General features: G+C 38.8%; 1 protein-coding gene and 1 long non-coding RNA gene across 12 annotated transcripts in view; one reads left to right on the plus strand and one right to left on the minus strand.

The window, feature by feature from the left end:
- neo1a (neogenin 1a) overlaps positions 1 to 706 on the minus strand; it is a 163516-nt gene extending 162810 nt beyond the window's left edge. For 9 of the 11 annotated variants that reach the window (XM_088413299.1, XM_088413294.1, XM_088413298.1 and 6 more), the window contains exon 1: positions 197 to 705. In XM_088413299.1, coding sequence (XP_088269425.1) covers positions 197 to 281 — 85 coding nt within the window. In that variant the 5' untranslated portion in view covers positions 282 to 705. Of the gene's footprint in view, positions 1 to 196 lie in introns of all 11 variants that reach the window. The other 2 variants (XM_088413297.1, XM_088413296.1) reach the window with 1 other exon arrangement.
- Positions 707 to 2800: 2094 nt separating this feature from the next.
- On the plus strand, positions 2801 to 10452 carry LOC148424955 (uncharacterized). Its single transcript, XR_015865300.1, has 3 exons — positions 2801 to 2945; positions 4116 to 4205; positions 10338 to 10452. It is a non-coding gene; the product is annotated as an uncharacterized LOC148424955 (long non-coding RNA).
- Positions 10453 to 21958: the final 11506 nt, after the last annotated feature.

The raw sequence follows: 21958 nt of genomic DNA on the forward strand, positions 1-21958 counted from the left end.
TCGGCGGAAGATCTGGAAGACGTCGCATCCAAAAGGAGAATTGCGACGGGTCAAACAAGTCTACTTTAAAACTTGTCAGAATGGTGAATTGCTTTATGGCCGAACGCGACACAAGTGGCGTGGTTTTTTTTTAAACTTTCCATACTTGGGGGTGGAAAAATTGACTAAGGTAAGGAGGAAGGAAAAAGACGTGTACCTTTGTCGACATGCTTGGCCGCCGTGCACAGAAAGGTGAGACAGGAGAGGAGAGAGAGGAGCAACAGAGCTCCTCGCTCGGCCATCACTTTTCACAAATAAATCTTGGCAGGCTTCAGGAATCCCAGCTTTTGAACGAAATCCTTTCCCCTACCCCCAAAAATCCGGATTATGCGCCAAGAAAAAAAAAGTTCAAAGCTGCAAAACACGAAGACGCATGCGGAGCCAGGTACTTGAAAAAGAGTCCGAGTAAAACATGGAGCTGGGAAAGAGAGCGCCGCAGGTTACGCACACTCTTTTCGCAACTTGGTCGAGGCAGAGGTTGGGAGAAAAACACTAATCAATCCATGACCGAGGAGGCGCAGCGCAAGGAAGAGCCGACCTCTCCACTCCGGTGTTGGTCGCGAGCACAAAACAAGACGGAGCTGGTCAAGGGGGAAATGTGATCCAGGCAGAAAGAGAAATCTCGGCCGGAGCCAGCTCGCCCCTCACGGTTGGGACGTGAGCATGAGGGAGCAGCGTGCGGGAGGAGAAGGAGGAGGGTCGGAAAGCCAGTGGCTCCCCGGAAAACGGGGCGTGGATTCTAACGGAGGTTTGGATCCTGGCGGCTTATTCGGGCAACCACTAAAATGTGGCGAGAAGTACGTTGTGGAATTTTATTCAGTTTTTTCATAAGTGCGGCCATCTATTTCCTAAAGGGACAATGTGTAAGATTTAGACCGTTTTTCATTCAAAAGGAATAAACTAAATGATTATCAATTTAAAAAAACGTGCAAATGTGCTCTTAACGACCAATATTATGTTTTAAATATAATTGTAGGTCTAGTTGTTAGCAATTTGGAGTGTTTAATAAACCTACCATGTATATTTTGGGGATTGTGGGAGGAAGTCGGAGTACCCAGAGAAAGCCCAAGCGGAGAGCACACAAGGTGTGCCGGAGCCAGAAGCGAACCAGGGTCCTCAGAACTATGAGGCGGACATGCTAATCACTCTTTCGCCATGCTGCTTCCCCCATACGGGTGTACCAATCAAAATTAATCTCATGAGAGCCTGGTCAAAATCACAGCCCAGACACATACTGTATGTATATTACAATGTACAGTAAAGTCAAATATGAGAACCAAATTATTACGCCATTTTTTGTAGATAAAGCAGATACGTGAGGTGGCCAGGTTATCACAGCATTTTACTGAAGTGTGGATGCCAATGCACATACCTACACACGCGCGCGCACACCCCCACACATACACACACACACACACACACATTAGTTTCATGAAGTGAAATACACACATTTCCAGAAACCTGTTCAGCACAATCATGATGCAAGCTGTGTTTCATTTAAAAAACGAAGCAATGCTTTACTCAGTTTAGTTTTACATGATGAAGCCATTTTATTATATGCTGATCTGCCTTTGTGCCCTATCTCATAGTCTTCTTTTAGCTCGTACCGATTTGCTAGCTAACGGCCAATAAAATTGATCAATTGCCCCAGAGCGTCGACGGTTTTGCACAATGCAATGTATAGCTCATTCACTCAAAGCGATCTTAAATTCACAATGAAACAAAAATCTCTTTACTTGTGTTTTTTCATTCTTATAGATGTGTCGACCATAATGAATGTCCATTTCATTTTGTGAACCCATAACTGTGTATGGTATGACAATGACTCCTGTTTGCTTGTTATGGTCGGAAAGTGTTGATTTTGATTGACTTTGAATTTAAGAATCAAATTGTCTTTATTAAAGACAGATTGACAGAAAGACAATTGGCAATTTGTTCTCAGTCATGCAGTTATAGCAGAGTATAAAATGGTAGAAGAACGTTGCATCCGTTTTAAAATGCCAGGAAAATCAAATGTGAGGTGGCACGCATACAGTAAGCATATAGCCCCTGTCCCTGAGCCTCCTCGCTCACAAGCGGTGATCCCAGACACATACTCACGCACTCCCCCTTTGTCTGTCATTTTTGCTCACAAAGAGCAATACCTTTTTACAAGGAGCGCTGCAAAACATGTTGGGGAAATGCATGGCCTTAACAAATGTTAAGATTTAGCGTTTGTTTAGCCTTCTATCCAACATTTTAAGAAAAAAAACAATCAAAGCCGCTTTAATGAATTTGAAAGTGACGTACCACCTCACTTTTGGAAGAAGGCTGTAAGAAAATTGACAACTTTCTCAAGTGGGCTTTCAGATTTGGGGGTTATTTGCTTTGAGAAACATTTCACATTTATCAGCTAAATCAGTCAACTATTTGTCATTTAACGCCAGAAACTGACTAACATCCCTAATAGTACATACCGAAAGCTCCTGTCATATAATTACAATTTCGTATGATTTAAACATAGAGCCCGTATTTAAACATATGTAACTTGACTCAACAGATGACGTCGCGCAGTGGCTGGAAATCCGAAGAAAAGCTTAAGTAGTAAAAATAGTCCCATAATCTAAGATAAAGTTGCTTAAAATGATCCCCGGGGCAGAGTGCATTGTATTTTGGCAGGGGATGAAAAAGACGATTAAAATGACAGTGAGGCTAAGATTCCAAAGAGAAACCACCCTTTGCTTGTGACTTGGCTTGAGGGGGAAGGGAATGAGGAGGAACAGGCCCAGTCACTCCCGCATCTGGGCGTAAAACAAAGCTTTCACGCAGAAATATGGAACAGCTCCCTCCGCTGGTATGAAAACCCCACAACATACTCATCATGTCCTGCTTCGCTAACTTGGCGTGCCTCGGGGATCACATTTTAGGTAAGCCGTTATATACGAGTGTTTACAACATTAAAACATGGCTATGAAAAACATTAGCCTCATCCACAGAACACAATATCCCCTTGCTTGTATTTTAGTCTGACATTCAATACAATTCATTTTATATCACCCGAGAAGACACTACATATTGTAGTAGCTCAGCAGAAGAAAGCCATGAATGATTCAGTGTTTCATCTATAAGTCGCGCCGTGCTGTTTGGATAGCACATTCATCTGTCAAAAGACAGAGAAAAACATGAATAAAAAAAACTGAAAAAGACTTGTGATCTGCATTTGCAAATGCAGATATTGATCTCTTACTCTTCAAAATATATACCATTAGCTTGTTCGACTCTGTAAATTCTGCATTACATACTTTAGTGTAGCTGAATTACAGATGGTAGGCAATGTTACCAATTGTTCTAGCATATCCTCTGACACATGGGAGGAATCATTTATCACGAATGAAACTTATGTAAGATCCATCTATAATTATATATTGGTAACAGGATTCAAAATGATCAATAATTATGGAATTTTCTAGCAACATTGAATCAATAACTGCTTTTTTTTTTGCTGGTCTGTCATTTACAGGCCAATTCTTACCTATGCCAGACAAAATTGTGTTTGGTGGTCTGTCAGTCCGTCGGTGAGGGCGACATTTAACTTTTTTTCTAGTCCGTCACGTCAGGTGATGGTGTACTTCACTCTGCACTCATACTAATCATTTTTATGATTAGTATGTTATTATTTACACATTAAATTAATACCAAGTCTGTGGTTCTACAATTATACTGCAATCGGAACGTATACAGTAATATAAGTGTAACACAAAAATAAAGCCTGCTAGCAAGTTTAACATAAGGCTATTTAACACCATAATATTTTGAACACTGAGATTGCAATTAATAATCATGTCCACTGGATAGCATTCATACATGACTCTGAAGTGTCAGTTGCCAGTCCTCTTTTATAAGTGCCTGCACTACCACTATAGAAGACGGTTTCATTGACATTTGTCTAAATTTTTCTAAATTTCATCTGTTTTCTAAATTTCATCTTCACTACAAGTGAAACAAAGTACTGCTGAGGTTGAATTTACTAAAAAAAAAAAAAAAAGTCTTTAATCAGGGAATTAAAAAATGTATATCTTGCATTTCCTGGCCAACAGGCAATCAAAGAAAAGATGCAAATTTGGTCTACATTCATTGGTGACTTGAAACGCATCCCAGAATGACTCAACGAAGAAAGAACTTGTCAGGTAAACCGAAGGCTTTATTGCATTAAATAAATAGCTTTTGAATACTGAACTGTAATTACAAGCAGACAATACCATGCCAATAATATGCTGACTCCAATATGAATGATCTGAATCTGTTTGCAAAACTTAAACTAAACATCATAAAAGTAAATACAGCTTTGCTTTACTAATACCACTTATATTTGTTTTTACTGTTCTGTGTATAAAGTTTTTGTCAGTAAAGTGTTTGAACGTTACTTCAGCTACTTCAACAACCTTTAGGTTGCTTTCCTCACAAATTAACATTCAGCCATCCATTTTCTGGAGCGGCTTATCCTCACAAGGGTCGCCGGCTTGCTGGGCCCTATCCCAGCTGACTTCGGGCCCTGAGCTGGTTGCCAGCCAATTGCAGGGCACATAGACGAACAACCATTCACACAGCCAATCACACCAAACGGCCAAAACCAGCTGTAATTGATCTCAGGAACTGTGAGGCGGACATGCTTACCACTGAGCCACAAAGCCACCCAAATTAACAATGTCTTATGAAAGAAATAAGAAAAAAAAATCAGACTACTCGTACGTATCTCTAAAATCATCAGTGTTTAGGAAACCCCCAAATGGCAAGTTTGTTTAATTGTTGGCATTGCACGTTAGACTTATTAAATATTTGTGAACATAACAGCTACATTTGTGATCTGACCAGGAGTTTAGAGTTATCTTTATCCCTTTATAACATTCTCTCATAGAGAGTGTGGCAATGGATTAATCTTAACCTACTAGGTGTTGAACCCTAATTGTACCCCAAATTTAATGTGTAAATTGTTTAAATTCTTAACTTGATTAGATGAGCCCTTTTGATGTGAGAATATTTTTGTGGGACTTAGATAATGTTAATTTCAGATACTTAAAGAAATAGTGTATTCTACAAGGGGACATAACCTGATACGGCAGTTAATTTATGTTATGATACTTGTACGTTTCGTCAAGCATCGTTTTCTGGTACTTTAAAAGACTGCTCAGGATACTATGTATTGAGTCTGAGTCAAAGTTGTACTGTATTTATGTAAGATATTAAGAAAACAATGCCTTAGATGGTCCCATAAAATGGCACGTGGCACAAATGGCCATTGTAGCATTACATTACTGACCATTATAAAATAATGGACAAACTTAATTTCTACTTGAGACTCCCTAAACAAAGAAAGAAAAGAAAGAAAAAGATCAGAAGTCAATTGTACTCATAGCATGACAAAAATCCCCCATGGTGTTTTTTTTCTTTATAAAGGGCCAGTATGATTGAATATTTCATGGTGGAGTGCACCTTAAGATTGACATTAATGGTATGATTTTTTTTTTCCTGGACTAAATCAGACCAATATAGTGAGAACTAAAAACCAAATATGGACCTTGTGATTGGGTGGTTGAGTTTAATGTAAAATGCAGTGCACAGCATGTAAAAACAGAAAACAGCATTTAAAAAAAACAGACTATTCAATACTATTACATTACATACAGTGTTTTTGGTTGTTATTCTCTTTCTGCGTCCTTATAGGGTCATGTTAATGGGCATCTGTAACTCCTTAGAGCCAATGGTACTGTCTGACCACCTCAAATATTTCTTAGCCAGAAAAAAATCCTTTTATCCATATACTGTAATAAAGATCCAGATGAGAGCAGATTCTCACTTGGAACTCTTGCATCCGGCAGAATAAAAATGCTGGGATCGGGTGGAATGCTTTATGCTTTGCATCACCCAAACCATTACTTTTCCGAGAAAAAGAAAAAAAAAAGGCATTTTTATTGTGTCATTAATTTCGCATAGTTGAAAGGAGCAAGCCATTTTCCACATTTTATACTGGTAAATAATTTGTCAAAACACACACACACGTGAGTGTACTGACCAACAAAATCTGAAAGTGACTCATTTACAATAGGAAGTTTTGGCCTGATGCTAGCACTATACAATTGCAGTACACATACAAGAAACTGTACAATGTGTACGATGTATTATAGTTGATATAGTGCTAACATTGAGTGGGGAAGTTAGAAAATGTTCCACATATACTGGTTTATGGCAAGTATTGACATGGCTGTATGTCACTAGAAGGTAGTTTATTGCTCTGTGCAGATAGCACCATCACCCAGTCCATGGAACGTTTGAGGGATTGGGTGAAACAAATCATTTTTTAGGCACGAGGAAGTATTGTTCAAGTTTTACATTTTAATCCAGCACTGTATGTTTACACATTTTTCCTAAGAGGACATCTAATAATCATAATTAACACCTAATAATACTAGTAATCTCTTAAATTATAATTATTAAATAAGTAACAATATCTAAAATTTTAGTGATGTTGGGATTCAATGTAGGGGTCCCTTAGCACACCCCTATAATGTGTTAGGAATGCCAATGCTCCTGATACGTTAACTACAATGGAACAGCGTCAAGCTCAGTTAACAATGAAGTGAGTCAATAAGAGAGTTGTAGTAAACAAAAGGTTGGGGACCACTTTGATTGAGATATGTTTAATTTAAGTGGTTTATTTTCTGCTTTCCAATGTCTACCACAGATGTTGTCATAACTTTAATTTACATACCTGCCTCAACTTTACAGGAGCCCAGTTTAAAACCCACACACAATTTATGAGGGACATTTTAGCTGTGTATATTTTTTTTTTCCAGAGAATTGCAGTTTTGCTTAAAAACTATCCCACCCATTTGAAATCTCAAAGGTTAAGCCTAAAAATGTTCTCCCAAATATGGTTTGTATCTCACAGCAAAAATAGAAGCCTCGGCCTGTCTTCATGGAAAACTTTCACACACTGGATAAAACAGCGTCTTATGGAATATACCCATTATCCAAAATGGGTATATCTCCATAAGACACTGTCATGTGTGCATATTTGTAAAGCTGGGTGCTACTTTCACATACACATCTCTTCAGTGTGTGCTGTTTACTTTTCTCAAGTATGATTTGTCAATCACACTTTAAAGGCATCAACCTGTCCAGTTTTAGAGTGCAGGTAACACACAATCATATTTTCAAGACTGCGTACAATGGACTAGTAAGAAACCAAATCTTAGTCACAAGTCTCTCACTCAAACCACATACGTACATTCATATTTGTGGTACTGTAATTAAACTGTAAATAAAATCAGTACTGGCCTCTGTGTCCAAAAATCACGGGGAAATCTAGGAAGACAAAATGTGACGAGCATTTTTGGCAGTGCGTTTCCAATGTGGGACAGTGAGGTTCTTTGTGCCAAAGCATTTTCAGTTTTATGAAGAAAGGTTGAATTGAGTGGAATCCAGAAAAAAAACAACAACAAATAAATAAATAAAGCACCCGCATTCCACAATCGATACCGAAAGAAACCAAGTACTGGGTACGTGCTGTGTTTGGCAGTTGACTGCCGGTGCATTCAAGGACTACTAACACAGTAGAACACCTTAAGCATCTATAGGAACACTCATGCAATGCACAAAACAGCAAACGCTAGTCTGTGAGCACATTTCAGAGGATACGTGAATGAATTTTTAAATGTATTAGAATAAATACATAAAATAAGAACAGCCGCAAGAGAACTGAAGTTGCAGGTGCAGGTGGATATGTATTTTATTATACTGTATGTACCAAGCAAAAAAGGTTGGCTAATGATAATGAGAAAAATGATCTGTCAACCAAGATAGCATTAGCTAAATTTATAATTAGCATGCGTAGCGATCACATTTTTTGTAAATATTTCCTAGTGAGAATTCATTGCCTTTTTGATATTCAGCAAAATGACACTATCCCTGGTTTTTAATTTGAATATTTTTTTCTACACTGCTCTAATTCCTTTAAACACATTTGATTATCAGGCCTGTGCTGACTTGAATCAGAAAGTGGAAATAGGCCTTTTACGTGACCCGATTGTCCTGAAGTGTCTACTCAACTTTACGGTGTTTAAATGAAAGATTCCAAGGCTACTTACATCATGAGACAATGATCCCACTTTTCATTTCTTTCCATCTTTTCAAGGAGGATTTTGATTTTGAGCGTCTTAGAGACTAGGCAAATGTAACATTCTTTCTTTTCGACAAGACAGCTTGGCGGTGGCAGTAGTTTAGCGGAGTACTTGAAATGTCAGTGCCTTTTAATGAATATCTAATCAAAGCCATTAGGCCGAACGGCTCTTGGTTGGCCAAATATTTTCACACTACAACGGAGCCATTTTTGAGCATATTTTCCAAGTGATTCTTTCTCTGGCTCATTTGCTCAATACGGTCAAGAGAAGACCTTGCCCTCCAAAGGCCGCATGCATATGTACATTCCAGCTCAATCACGAAGAGCAAAGGCGTTCACGAGAGAGGAATGTATAATTTGTCCAAATTGCTTTTAGAATGAATCCCACGGTAAAGCGTTTGTGAGACCGCTGCCCACCTTCCCCTCCTTCTCTGTTAGACTTCATCTTGAGAAAGCAGACACTTCCTTATCATCTCAGCAGGAGCTCTCTGCGTGGAGACACTGGCCTTATAAATGGTGGCGTATAAACATGGGCTTCAAAACGAATACTCTATGCAGTGTGGAATTTGCCATGGTGGCTGCTCTGAGTTACTGGCATTTAAATATGTTTAAAGAGACCAACTGGGGAGGCCCCTCTGTCTTCCCTTGCTTTATGAGTAAATATTTACAAATTTTGGAAACACTGAAATTCTAAACATCCTGCTGTTACTGTGATGAAGCCCGGTGTGTATTATGACTTGTACAATGTTGTTCCCAGCCCAATCAGCTTTTTCATTGCTATTTTGACAACTTCTTGTGCTGGCTTCCTCTCCAGATGGGCTTGGTCTGCGATTCACGCTGCTCTGAAAGAGTAGCTTTCTATTGCGCATAATGAGCATCTTTCAGATGAGCAGAAGTCACTTAAAGGGCTGTCTCGGCAACGCGCGGAGCCTTCCAAAGATGTGCAACCGCAGGCTGCCTTCCTCTGGCTCACCTCCCACCTTCCCCTTCAGCCTCAGCTCTTGTGGTTAAGGGCCTTCTTCCTGCCAGAGGAGGTTGACTGTTGTTTCTGGAATTGCCATGGCCACTTAGACGGGCTCTATCAATCAACATGCACTGCAAATCCTTAAAAAGTGCCAGGAAATCTCCAGTAAATACAACATTTGAAGTAGCACTTAATGTTCCGTGCATTTTTGGTTTTTACCGGGCCAAAAGAAAGCATTCTATTAGACCTGACGCAAATGTAGAGGGTCTCACAAGTGTTTCATTTTGATGGTCTGTGGCCAATTTTACTCACATATTTTCTGTTATCCCCCATTTTGCAGTTAAGCGTGAATTTGTGGCCACAGGGTTGCTGTGTAATGGTTTGTCCAAGATGGATGATCGTAGGAGGTGACCGCTGGACGGGGCACACTGAGTATATGTGGTCCAGTCTGACAATGAAATGGAAAATGCCATTCTGTAATCATGGGAAATGGGGATGCCATGTGACAAGGAAGGACGAAGAATACAGAGCCCTCCAACAGTCAAGTAAAAAAAAAATGCAATGCGTTCTGGCAGAACAGATTGAAACGATTACTGTGAAGGGAAGGTTCCCAGTTATCGTCAACCCCCCATCCTCCTCCATTTACCCTCAGATTCATCCAGCAAGGTGGCTTTTTAGACCAAACTGAGAATGTCAAGGACTACATTGGTTTTGGCAAAATCCTGCTTTATCTGTGTATTGCATTCTGTATTGTTTTTGATTCCATATGTTATGGGACGGGTGATTAAGACAAGGACTGATGATGAGATAATTACACTTATGGGAGAGATGAGATGACAATTATGAGATGAATGCTAGATACTACAATGTGAAGAGTCCAGAAGCAAAGTTTTCAGTGCAATAAAACCCCACTGAAATTTCTTGTCCTGGCTCAGGCATACTTTGTAGGTATTATGTTGTTTTGAAAGGAAAAAGTGGCAAGATTTTCACGCAGTTCAATGAATCAATAAATGTAAAATGGGATGTTTTTATTCCCAGGGTACCAGAATTTCTAAAATGTAATTTGTAATTTTATGCATTTGAAATTAAGATTACTGCAGTAAACATATTTACTTAAATCCTTAATTATTAAACTTTATACAGTATACTGTGTTGTTATCCCTTCTTGTTTCCCCCTAGGCCATAGTCGGGGAACACGGAAGGTCGATGTTGCCCAAGGAGTAACAGCTCTCGGACATCAACCTCAAGTGGAATCCGTAGCTGATCAAACTTTATAACAGAGAAGCCAATTTTACACTTGAATGTGTATATATATATATATATATATATATATATATATATATATATATATATATATATATATATATATATATATATATATATATATATATATATATATATATATATATATATATATATATATATATATATATATGCTTTTTTTCGTAAAAAAAAGAAAAAGCTTTACCTCGCCACTTCTTGGTTCATTTTTCATTAAAAATAAATAAATAAATAAAGCTATATTGTGGAGTGAATCGCTGTGAAGGTTTCCTGGTTTTCCTGGTTTTCAGTGGTGGTCCGTGCATGTCACACTTCAGCAATTACTTAGTCCAACTCAAATAAATACTCCTCATCATACCATCATTTATGACACCACGGCTGGAGAAATCATGTACAGAATCACACATACACATTGCTGGGCTTTGCATCACCTGAATCGTTTACAACGCAGACTATTTTCCAGAGCATTTAAACATCAATAAACCCGCATCGGCATTAAAAACGTATCACTACACGTGATGTGATATCCAGTAATTGAATACGAACAAAATAAAATAACACAAACATATTATGAGGTGAATCAAGTAGTCAATTTCACGTTCCAACTTAGCATACAGATTGATGTCATCCATATAGTGGAGGTGGCTGATCGTGCTTCCACTATTTTTCAATTTATTGTTATATTCACGGAAAATACACTTGGTTTGGTTAAATTTGTAAAACTGACTTTTATGTTGGTACCATGGTAACCATGAACCCACAGCACGTCACTGTGGTTTACATGGATTTGAGGGGAGCATCTGAGATCATTTACGAGTAACAAGATCAAAAATACTGTTTCTAAAAACATAGCATCTCATAAATCATGAATCATATTAAAAATATCTTGCAGAGGGTTTCGCAAATTAGTCACTGTTTCACTATTTTTCTTTACTACTAAAAAAAAAAAAAACATCAAGTAACAACAAGATTTTTGAATACAGAAATCAACACAGAAAGATACAAAATCTTTCCTCTGGGTTAAACCACAACCAAAGCTTTTTTTATTCTTTCTGCCATTCATATTCTATTTTCACGTGGTCCACATATCGAATACTATAGCTGATTAATTCTGCTGGTGTATTTGACTTAAAATAAACACCATTTTTCTTCCGAAGCTACATACAGGAAACATTAAGTATTCAAGAGCTACTTTGACAGATTTTATCAATATTTTACCTAACCAACTCAAGACAATCCATCAGTGTAGTATTAAATGTACATATTGAATGCGATATGAAAAATAATGGTTTATATAAATGTATAGTGTTAATGCATATAAAAACATGCCTAGACGATGAAGCAACAAGTCAAATATTTGTTGGTATTTCCAGTTGGCTGGCTCCCCCTGTACATAGTGGTTTTCATACAACACAATGCGGTTCACTAAACAAATGATAAAACACAGAACTGTGTCCAAAACGAAAAAGTTTCTCGATCATTACTGGAGTAGCTTTCATGGTACCTCCATGTAATCCTAATGTAATTAGGTCCTGCATTGTTACAATGTTACACGTTCCGATTGACGCTAAAACAATATAAAGCTAAAAACGACTCACAACATCTTCAGGCAAACTAAACACAGAACACAACATGCCATAGCAACATATTACACACTAAAATAGGGCATTAACTCCCCATGACCCTTTACAATGCACTACCCGATGCGTGCCTGCATCTTTTCCAATAGTTATTTATCCCTGCTCTGTAATTAGGTCTGCCCGCAAAAAAAAAGTCGATTTGTTTACCTCATTGTTTTCTAAGTCATTATGTCTGTAAAACATCCCCCAGAGAAGGATCCTGCATGTTGTCTATAAGCCCATTTATTGCTAGAGTTGCTTTCAGCAGTGATTGATGGTTATTTATTCCTTTATTTTGTAATTGGATATTAGTCATGAAGTAAAGCTATGTTAATTGTAAGCAGTGCAGCGTAATACATTTGTAAAGACTGTTCATAATGCTTTTATTTTTTCAAGGTTGACTTCTAAGGTTTCTTTTGAAGATGGTCCATTTATAGGAAATCATCTCGACAATTTGTGTTGGTTTGCATTCCCAGGTTTTTTTGTCAAGTGTTGTTTACATCCAAAAGTATATTGGTTGCGTGTAAATTGCAAATGTATGCATCCACTGTATCTCAGCAGTGTTAAATTCTGAGCCAAGGAACTTCTTGGTCTTGCGATAAAAATGTAGCTAGCTCATACTCTCAAGAAACGTGTTTTGAAAAAAGGAAATAAGAGAAAGTCATCAAGTCTCAGGTGAAGCCGGAGGAAGCGAAACAGATGGCCACCCACCATGTGTGCGCTTCTGCTCAAGGTTTAATCCGTCTGGTTCAATGGGCTTTGTTAGTGTACGGCTGTGGTCTCGGACTTCACAGTGTCCCTGCATCGTTGATGCGGATCTGCCTTTGTCCGCCTGATTTAACATGTTGAATCATGCAGATCACTGGTGAGAAAAAATCACTCTTGCAGGCTCATCAGTTTCAAATAAGCATAGGTTGAAATTCAAAAGAAAAGAAAAAAAAAACACATCCACCTGACCTTAATTATTATTTTGTTGTTTTATTAAAGAGATATACTTTCTACTCATTTGAATAGTAAATACCAATGAGTATTTATCTTCATTGTCCAAACTGATTTGAGGTCCAGAGCTACACCTTGGTCTTGTCTTTCATTGACAGGGGTGCTCATAAGCAGACTTGTGCTTCAGTTGATATCCGTCCCCAGGTGTTTTGTAAAGCTTTGATAACCATTTACAATATCATAATTAATATAATATTAATATAATTCACTTGTAGAGTTAATCATTTGGCAAGATATTTATGCAACTGATTTTACACACATAACTTAGTCCTGGGGGTGATCTAAAAACTCCAAAAAGGGCAAATGAAGAGAACCAGGATACAACACCCAGGAAATAATTACAAATTATCAACATTAACAATACAATTTTAATCTTACTGCTTATACTTACATTTTGCGTAATGTCGCTTGGCATGATGGGAGTTCCAGTATCACAAAACACAATCTAATAACGGTGTTATATACAGCATATCCTGTATTTATCACAGCCTGCCCGTCCAGCCAGCTCATTCTTCCTCACCAACTTATCTAACAACATTCCATTCAATCAGCCCTTGACCACCAGGTGATCCTAGCCTGTATATAAACCCAGCTCTTCCTGCCATTCTCCGCAAGATCATCTTGCTCTTCATACCGAGACTTCTCACATTCACTCCTGTTCTGGCTGTCCCCGACTACCCCACACAGCTTTCATCCTGTTCTCCCTGGCTATGTTCTGTCCCTGCTCACTCTGACTACCTGACCGCCTACTGTCCTGATCTGTCGACCTGGATTCCGACTTTCCGACCTGTACCCGACCGCCCTAACGAATGCTACCCCGGTGATAAGAACTGCTCTGCCTGCCTGACCTCGATTCTGTCTTATTGGAGTACAGCATTTGCCAAGGCTTGGCTCTGCTAGCTGCCTGTCTCCAACCTCTTGAAACTCCTCTCACCTGTCTCTGCATGCTTCTGAGTCCATTCTGATTGTGATAGTATATTCTACAGACTTTATTTCTTTATTTACTGTATTCTCCTATTTATCCATTAAAAGACTTGGCGCGGTGACGCATTGAAAGGGACTCGAGTTGAAATCCACCTCGCTCCAGCCTTCCAGCGTGTAGTTTGCATGCGCTCCCCGAGCTCACGTGGGTTCACTCCGGGCACTTCGGCTTCCTCCCACACTCCAAAAACATGCATGGCAGGTGTATTAGACATACTAAATTGTCCCTAAGTGTGATTGGGTGCATGAATGGTTGTTCGTCTCCATATGTCTGGCAATTGGTTGGCAGCCAGGTTAGGGTGTACCCGAAGCCAGCTGGGATAGGCACCAGCAAGCCTGTCTTTTGCACCCCTGCATTAATTCAGTCGCATGAAAAAAGTGACAATTTTTTTATAAGTAGAAAAATAACACTAACATTAAATTAGCAAACGTTGAAGCAAGCACTGGATTGTTCTTGCTTGAAGACATTCCTCCTGTAGTCCAAAAGGCATTTCTGACTTTTTTGTCCAAATAAGACAGATATTTTTTTTGTCATGCAGTTTGAACTGTACAATCCCATTTTTTTCCTTTTTCCAAATTCTGGGTCTCTTTGGTATATGAATATAAATTGGTGACGTGTCTGCAGTATGAACCCGCATCCCCACACATATGCCCTTTATGTTGTCAAAAGTCTTGTCTGCGCTCCACGAGGGTGTGACATAGTGAATCAGCAAGGTTGTTTACCATAAGAGTGTTAATTTCATATTTGACTTTGATCCCACTTGAAACATGAAACATAAAGGTGACATTTGTGATGATAGTATGATTTCATCCATACGGACAGTTCATCTTCTATGGAGTTGGGGGCGGTCGCTAACGAAATGACACCTTCATCCCGATTAAACATTTGCGCGTCTTGAACAAGTTCATACTAATGTCCCTCCATCACTTAACACTATAATTGGTACAATGAACCCAAGTAACGGTCTTTGAAGGCAGGACCTGCCAGACAAAAACCTCTGATGATTCATTCCACACTATATATTTTCAGTCCGCCAGAGATTAGTGGCAGAATGCTTTCAAAACGTCATCATTACCATAAATCTTTGTTATTATACTGACGTTGATGCCAGAAGAGTTTTTGGCACTGAATTCGTTTTGAGTCCGCTGACTATATCATTGCTTTATAGTGCTGTGACCTTGCACTGATCTGCCTACTTTGTGACTCAGTTGCTGTGATTGCTTAACGATTACCGTTACAGTTCATGATGGATTAACGTGTTTTTACAGATAATGTAATTCCATCTAACATCGTTTTGTTGATAAGGCAGCCTACGTTAATTATGGCCAAAATATCGGAACACCTGAAATGACTTTCTTGCAGGTATGATCCAATAGTTTTGTCACCTTGGTGAATAACAACAAATGCCAAAGCATTTTAGAGAATGATAAATATTTAGAACTAAAATAAAAAAAAAAATCATGTTGATGTTACTCGTATCTTTCTTGATTGAGGTATGATTTCTTTCATTCTTATTTTCAATACTGATAAGAAATGAAATGTTTTAGATTTCCCATTAGAGAGCTTTGCTTGAAGCCCCACACCTGTCAGAAGAACCGGCTCCATGTTAGCGGGATAACGGGTGCATATCTGAACGCCTCCTAATTGTTATTATTCCAGAGATGCCATTCAGATCATAACACTCAAACATTTTCTCAAATCAACCAACATTATGTGATAGATGCACATGTTGGCAGAGGACAGGCATGATAACAATATGCATAAAAACATTACGAATTCAGCATCAAAGGGAGTGAGTAAATAAGGGTGTTGTCACATTGACTGTTGATGAATACATTTGGTGTGATACAATGAACACGCCCAAAATCATGTGCAACTATGCAATTATCGCACATTTTCTGTGCCAGCTGCTGTTTAAATGTGCGCTGTGACAAACACCCCCAGAAGCTTGATCTGGCTTCGAAATACGGCAGAGCAAAAGTTTCCCACTTGAGGTTGTACAAAAAGAATATTACCTCTGTGGGTCGATTGGATGCTACTGAAATACTATATTGATATTGCATCATGGAAAGCCATGAAACCACAGAAAGTTATTGTATGATAGTCTTCCAGTATGTGACTGTAATGGATTGTAAAAAAACAAACAAACAAAAAAGCAGAGACACACACACAAATTAGAACATATGGTTATAAGAAAAACGTAAATTGGGTTCAATTTATGTATGGAAAAAGAGTAATATCTACTTTTTTTGATTGGACATCTGCTTGCATGTGTTTGGATTGTCAGTTTGTGTTTACATCGCTCACTAACAACAACACAACAAATTACATCACCACTACTAACTAGACATACCAATAAACATCTCTAGAATTTAGAATATCCATTAATATCCGATACAAAATTCAGGCTCCAAGTCATGTCTCTCTCATATTCATTGTCATAATCTAGGTAAATGAAGATAACAATGTCTCAGAATGAACAGAATCGTAAATGTTTTAACAACATTGTGAAATGCACAAGCTAATTTGTGTCTGTAGCCAACCAGCCTGTGTGCAATGTGCTAGTCACTGTTTCTTATCACTTTAAGGTACGCAAGATTTGCTTTGAGGCGAAAGTTCAACATAAAAGCTTACTAAAGCTATTGCATTTATGTCCATGTATCATTTGGTGTATTTATTTTTAAGTTGGCTTATGTAATGCTTTGGCGCGGCTTGATTAAGCCAACGGCACCACATCATCTGCAAAAAAGCAGGGATGCAATACTGAGGCCACAAAACTGGGCCCCGCCTCCACCACCATTATCTACCTCACTCTATCCTACTCTCTCCTACTCTCAACGTAGACACCTAAGCCTTTCCATTGAGAAATCTACCTGGCTCTACTCTACCCTACTCATTTTTGCTGGTACTTGTTGTTTTTTATTATATGCAACGCATACTGGCTACCGCCGCTAACTTGGCATCACTGGCAAAGTGAGGACAGGCTCCTGGGGAGTGGCAGTGGAGATTTAATGTCCTTTAGTGTAGAACGGAGTAGAGTAGCGCAGGGCTGAGTCGTGCAGGGTAGAATCCATCGGCGGAGACGGGGCTTGTAGAGCTGGTGCACCTCCACGTTGAGAGGAGCCAGCTGAGTTGGCTCTGGCTAGAATGCCTCCTGGACACATACTTGTAGAGGAGTTCTATGCATGTCCCATGAGGGTTAAGCCCCAGGACGACATAGGATATGCTGGGGAAGTTATGTCTCTAGGCCAGTCTGGGGAACATCTGGGGATCCTCCTTGAGGAGCAGGCTGGCGAGAGGGAAGTCTCACAATTTCATTTTCAAAGCCTGCTCTTGTTCTGGTTTATCCCCGTATTGAAAGCTGGCTTTGTTGACCAGTAACCACCATTTGTGCCGGTAGAGGGTCCCGTGTGCGACATTGTGTTTTCCCTCAAGCTGATTGGCTGCTGCGAAGTGAAGAGCGGAAAAAAATTCAATGTATTTAACTGTGGGGAACAGATGAAATGAGCAGATTTTTGGAGCACAAGCATGTGTCCGTCGCGGCACCCGCAGGCATTAGCGCCTCACTTTGCAGTAGCGCCCCACTGTACATTCTACTTCACACCGAAATCGGTAGAATATGCTTGGATGACTGAAGTAATGCAATAAATCTTTTAAATATATGTGCAATGTCATCACAAATTAGAGTTTACAGTGCTCACACGTGATCAAAATTACACATATAGGTTCACCTATACATATATACGGTCACCAGACCTTTTCATAGGTATTGTTGTCAGGAAAGGATGTTGTTTCAGACGTTTGAGAACAACCCAGGAATCACCAAGGCTCATTTATGTTTGCTATGAACTGGAGAGTATGGGAAGATCAGTGGCCACTGTTCACGGCGAAGCAATCAGGCGAGAAGACCTAAGCTTGACTGAAAAAGTCAGCTGCCTACATAGGTTAAATGACTTCTAGACAAACGTTTTATGGTCAGACAATAGAAGAATCAAGATATTTGGCTACAATAACAAGAAACGTTTGGTTTAGTCAAGCTGAGGCTTTGTAACTTAAGGACACTGTTCCAGCTGTCAAACAGGTTTGATTCCAAGAAAAAATATTGATATTCCAACAAGATCACTAACACAAAAAAACCCCCACTGACCTGGATAAATCAAATTTTGAACATCTCAAAGCCTCGACCTCAACACTTTTATCCCGATAACACAATTCTCTTCTTGTCTGTTGAACATTTATGGCCCATGTTAAAACTGGCTCAAATGACTTACTGAAAGTTACAAATTAACATGACATTTATGCTTATAATGAGTGCATGGAAACATCTGACTTCTAATGGTCATATAGATAATGTATGAATTGATTTGTACAATATTATTACAAATGTTTATAGCTCAAGATGGCTTTTTCTTTTGCTTTGTTTTGTGACACCTCATACTTACTCTTAAAAAAAAAGATAAGAGGACTATACAGCAGACTAGAAGCTAATGGTTTGTGAGAGGAAAGCATCAGTTGTATGTAAAGAAAGCAAAGCCTAGCAGTCGTCTGAACTCACAGAGGGGCATCGAGAAGCTCCCTGAGACATTGAGGGCTCATACTTTCTTCTCGCCTGACACTTTGTGTGACATTTGCAACAAAACTGCCATTAAAACGATATATAAAACCAGCTTACTTGTAAAAGCAGAACGTTGGATCACCCATTTTTCCGACATATTGAGGTATCTTATTCTGACATAGTTGGTTCACAACATGTCATGGGTCTGGATCTCTCTTTTGACAGCAAAACACAAGTTGCAAAGCACTGCTATCAGACACACATACATATTTCAAAAGAGTTGTGGTAATTCATTCCTTGCAAATATTCAATTATTTACAAATGTTCACAGAGAAATTTAAATGATCAATAATGCAAAGACAGCAGTTTTGTCAAGTTTATCAATATCAAACACAAAAGGGAATATGTATATCTTTCAAAGAGCTTTGCAAAAATGTTTTAAAAAATGAAAACGGAATAAATGACAACTCAATTTTTCATTTCAAGTTTTTGTTTTGAGTTTGGCTCTTCAAAATGCTTTAGATGATGAATGACTTGGAATATACAATAATTCAAACACGAAGAACGATGGAAAGCTCAGATTTTAAATCTAAAATATTTTGCACTTGTTTAATCATTTTGAAAAACATTCTTTGACAAGCACTAATTCCACATTGAATACACTACAATGACCAGATCTGTAATTGGCTGCCAACCAATTCCGTAATATTAGAAATGCCTGAACAAAATTAATCATTACACCCAACGCCAAGTCATGGACAGAAAAAAGTCTTTTAAAAACACACATTTCTGCGAAGGTGGAACATTGTCCTAAAATGTAAATAAAAACTAAATAAAATGATTAAGAAATCATTTTAAGCCTAGAGTAGTCGATTGAATGCACTCCAAAAACTTGTACAACTTGTAAAACTTGTGTACAATTGTCTGTCAACCAGTTGAAAACGCCTGTCTGAAATTAACCATTACATTTTATGCCATGAAACATTGACAAAAAAACTACATCACACAAAAGTAGCCCATTTTGTATTTTAATGACAGGGGAGCAAACAATCTATTAAATCACACTCACAAAAAAAAAAAAAAAAACAAGAAAGAATTGAGGTTTACAGCAAGGGACAAATCATAGTCTTTCTTCCATTGTGATTCACTAGTCTTGGGTGTCCACCGCCTATCACCTCAAGTCAACCGGGATGAACTCCGGCTCACCCACAACCCCTGTGTTGAAGAGCACTATAAACAATAGATGGATGGAAAACGGCATAATATATTTATTTCTAATCAAAGACTTAGTGTTTAAAACAAAATACATTAATGATGCTGCTCTGGGACGAGAGGGAAACTCATTAAAGGTGCAATCCAAACAGGTAGGCAAGTCCCGGTCCCCTCCAGGTGTCCCCTGACAGGACATCCGTGATGATCAGTGGAGGCCCACTTGGTTGAGTCCCTTTCGCTTCCAACAGTGTAGAAGGAGCCAGGGAGGTGGCGGCTGCATGCCAAGGCACCGAGCCATGCCTCTGACAGCTTTGCCAGGTGGGACGAAGTATAGGGAGATGGCCAAATACGTATGTGTGTGTGTGTGTGTGTGTGTATGTATTTGCTTTCATAAAACAACTGAAAGCCCCTATGAGAATGGTGCGGGAAGCTGGTTGCCACCAAGTATACCTATGTATAGAAACATTTAGCAAGAAAATCTTCGAGACCGAGCAAGCTTCAAAATCATCCAAACGACTACCATAGACAACTAGCCAATAGCATGCCATAGTCCTTGTCCATTAGTATAATAGCTGGCCGCTCGGCACTTATTTACACAACTTCCAGACAATGATTCATCATGATTATTGAGAGGCAAAAGAAAGGTCATGGCGACAGTAAAAAGAAGTTACGGAAACTTTGCACTGTGTGCATCTCCTAGGCCTAATCAGTCAGGAGCTCCGGCCAATTAATGATTACAGGCATGCTTCCCTGAATCACTAACGATAATATGCAAATTTTTGAAAAGCTTCAATTTATGGTGGCCTCTGTTGTCATATTAGCACACAATATCGCTTTTTGCTCGCTTGGCAGAGATTTCCTAAAGATGTTTTTTACAGCTCACTGTGCTACCGAGATTTTTAGCCGCGTTTGCACTGTATGTTGGCAACTTTTATGCCAGTGATAGGCAGACCTATCATCAGACCTCTGTCTTTAAGGGGGCACATGATACTTATAAGAGGTAGCCAATAATTATTTCTCTTTGAACAAACACATACGAGCATGCGTATAACATCAGTACAACTTCTACATTCTTTGAAAAACACTATCTTATTCATGTCTGGCATCAAAGAGTCCACTCAAAGTTGACGATGTTGTTAAATGCACTTGTGTTTGTTTCACGTGGTGTACCGTAACATTAAGTTTTTCTGGCTTTCTTCATCACAATTTTCATGAAATGAGCCCAATAAGCACATGATTTCACTCTGACTTTCTTTTCTTCCTCATCCACCGCGACGTCTTAATACAGAGCATGGTTAAGCTGGCAATATTTACGCAGCACTTCTAGTTTGTTCTCTTATTTGTAATAGTTGAAGTGGTGCCACTAACAGTTAAGATCGCAACACATCCATGTGGGTACATGGAAAATGTTGCCTAAAACACTCAAACAAAACATTTTGTTAGAAAAGACTGTGGCTCATTCTAACCATCTGCTTACAGACTTGTAAATTAGAATACTACTACTTGTTGGTCATTAATGTACACGACTTAACAACACCATACACATGGCATCATTTTTGAATTCCTACTGTGTCGCAGTTCCGTCTCCTGGAGCCACGTGCCTTGCATGTGTAAGGCATATAAGAATGCTTTTCGCAAACATGAAACAAAGTATGCAAATGAAAATGAGTAATGCTAGTAAAGGTTACATGTTAAGGACTTTGTATCAACAAAAAACATTTGGGTTAAAAAAAAAGTTTATGAAGTACCCACCAATATTTCTGGGTTATTTTATACAAAGCAACCCAATTTTTAGTTTGTCTTGTACAAAACAACCTACTTTGAGGGGTTGTTTGGTCTAAAACAATCCACAAAATTGGGTCAAACTTACCAAAATATTTTCTGACCCCTATCTGGATTGTTTTTAGCTCAACTAGAAGAGTATCAGAGTGCAGCCTGGCCTTTTTGATGATGATAAAACAAAAAGTAAATAATAAAAACATAAAATTACTACTACTACTACTAATAATAACAATAGTAGTAGTAATAATAATGACACAAATAAATGACATAATGGCAGACTGGTCAGAACATCTGCCTCACAGTTCAAAGGTCATAGGTTTTCCTCTGGCTCCGTTCTTCCAGTGTGGGTTTTCTCCAGGTTTTGGACACT

Source organism: Hippichthys cyanospilos, chromosome 4 (assembly GCF_059441005.1).
Source record: "Hippichthys cyanospilos isolate Australia breed blue-spotted pipefish chromosome 4, RoL_Hcya_1.0, whole genome shotgun sequence".
NCBI classification, from domain to species: domain Eukaryota; kingdom Metazoa; phylum Chordata; class Actinopteri; order Syngnathiformes; family Syngnathidae; genus Hippichthys; species Hippichthys cyanospilos.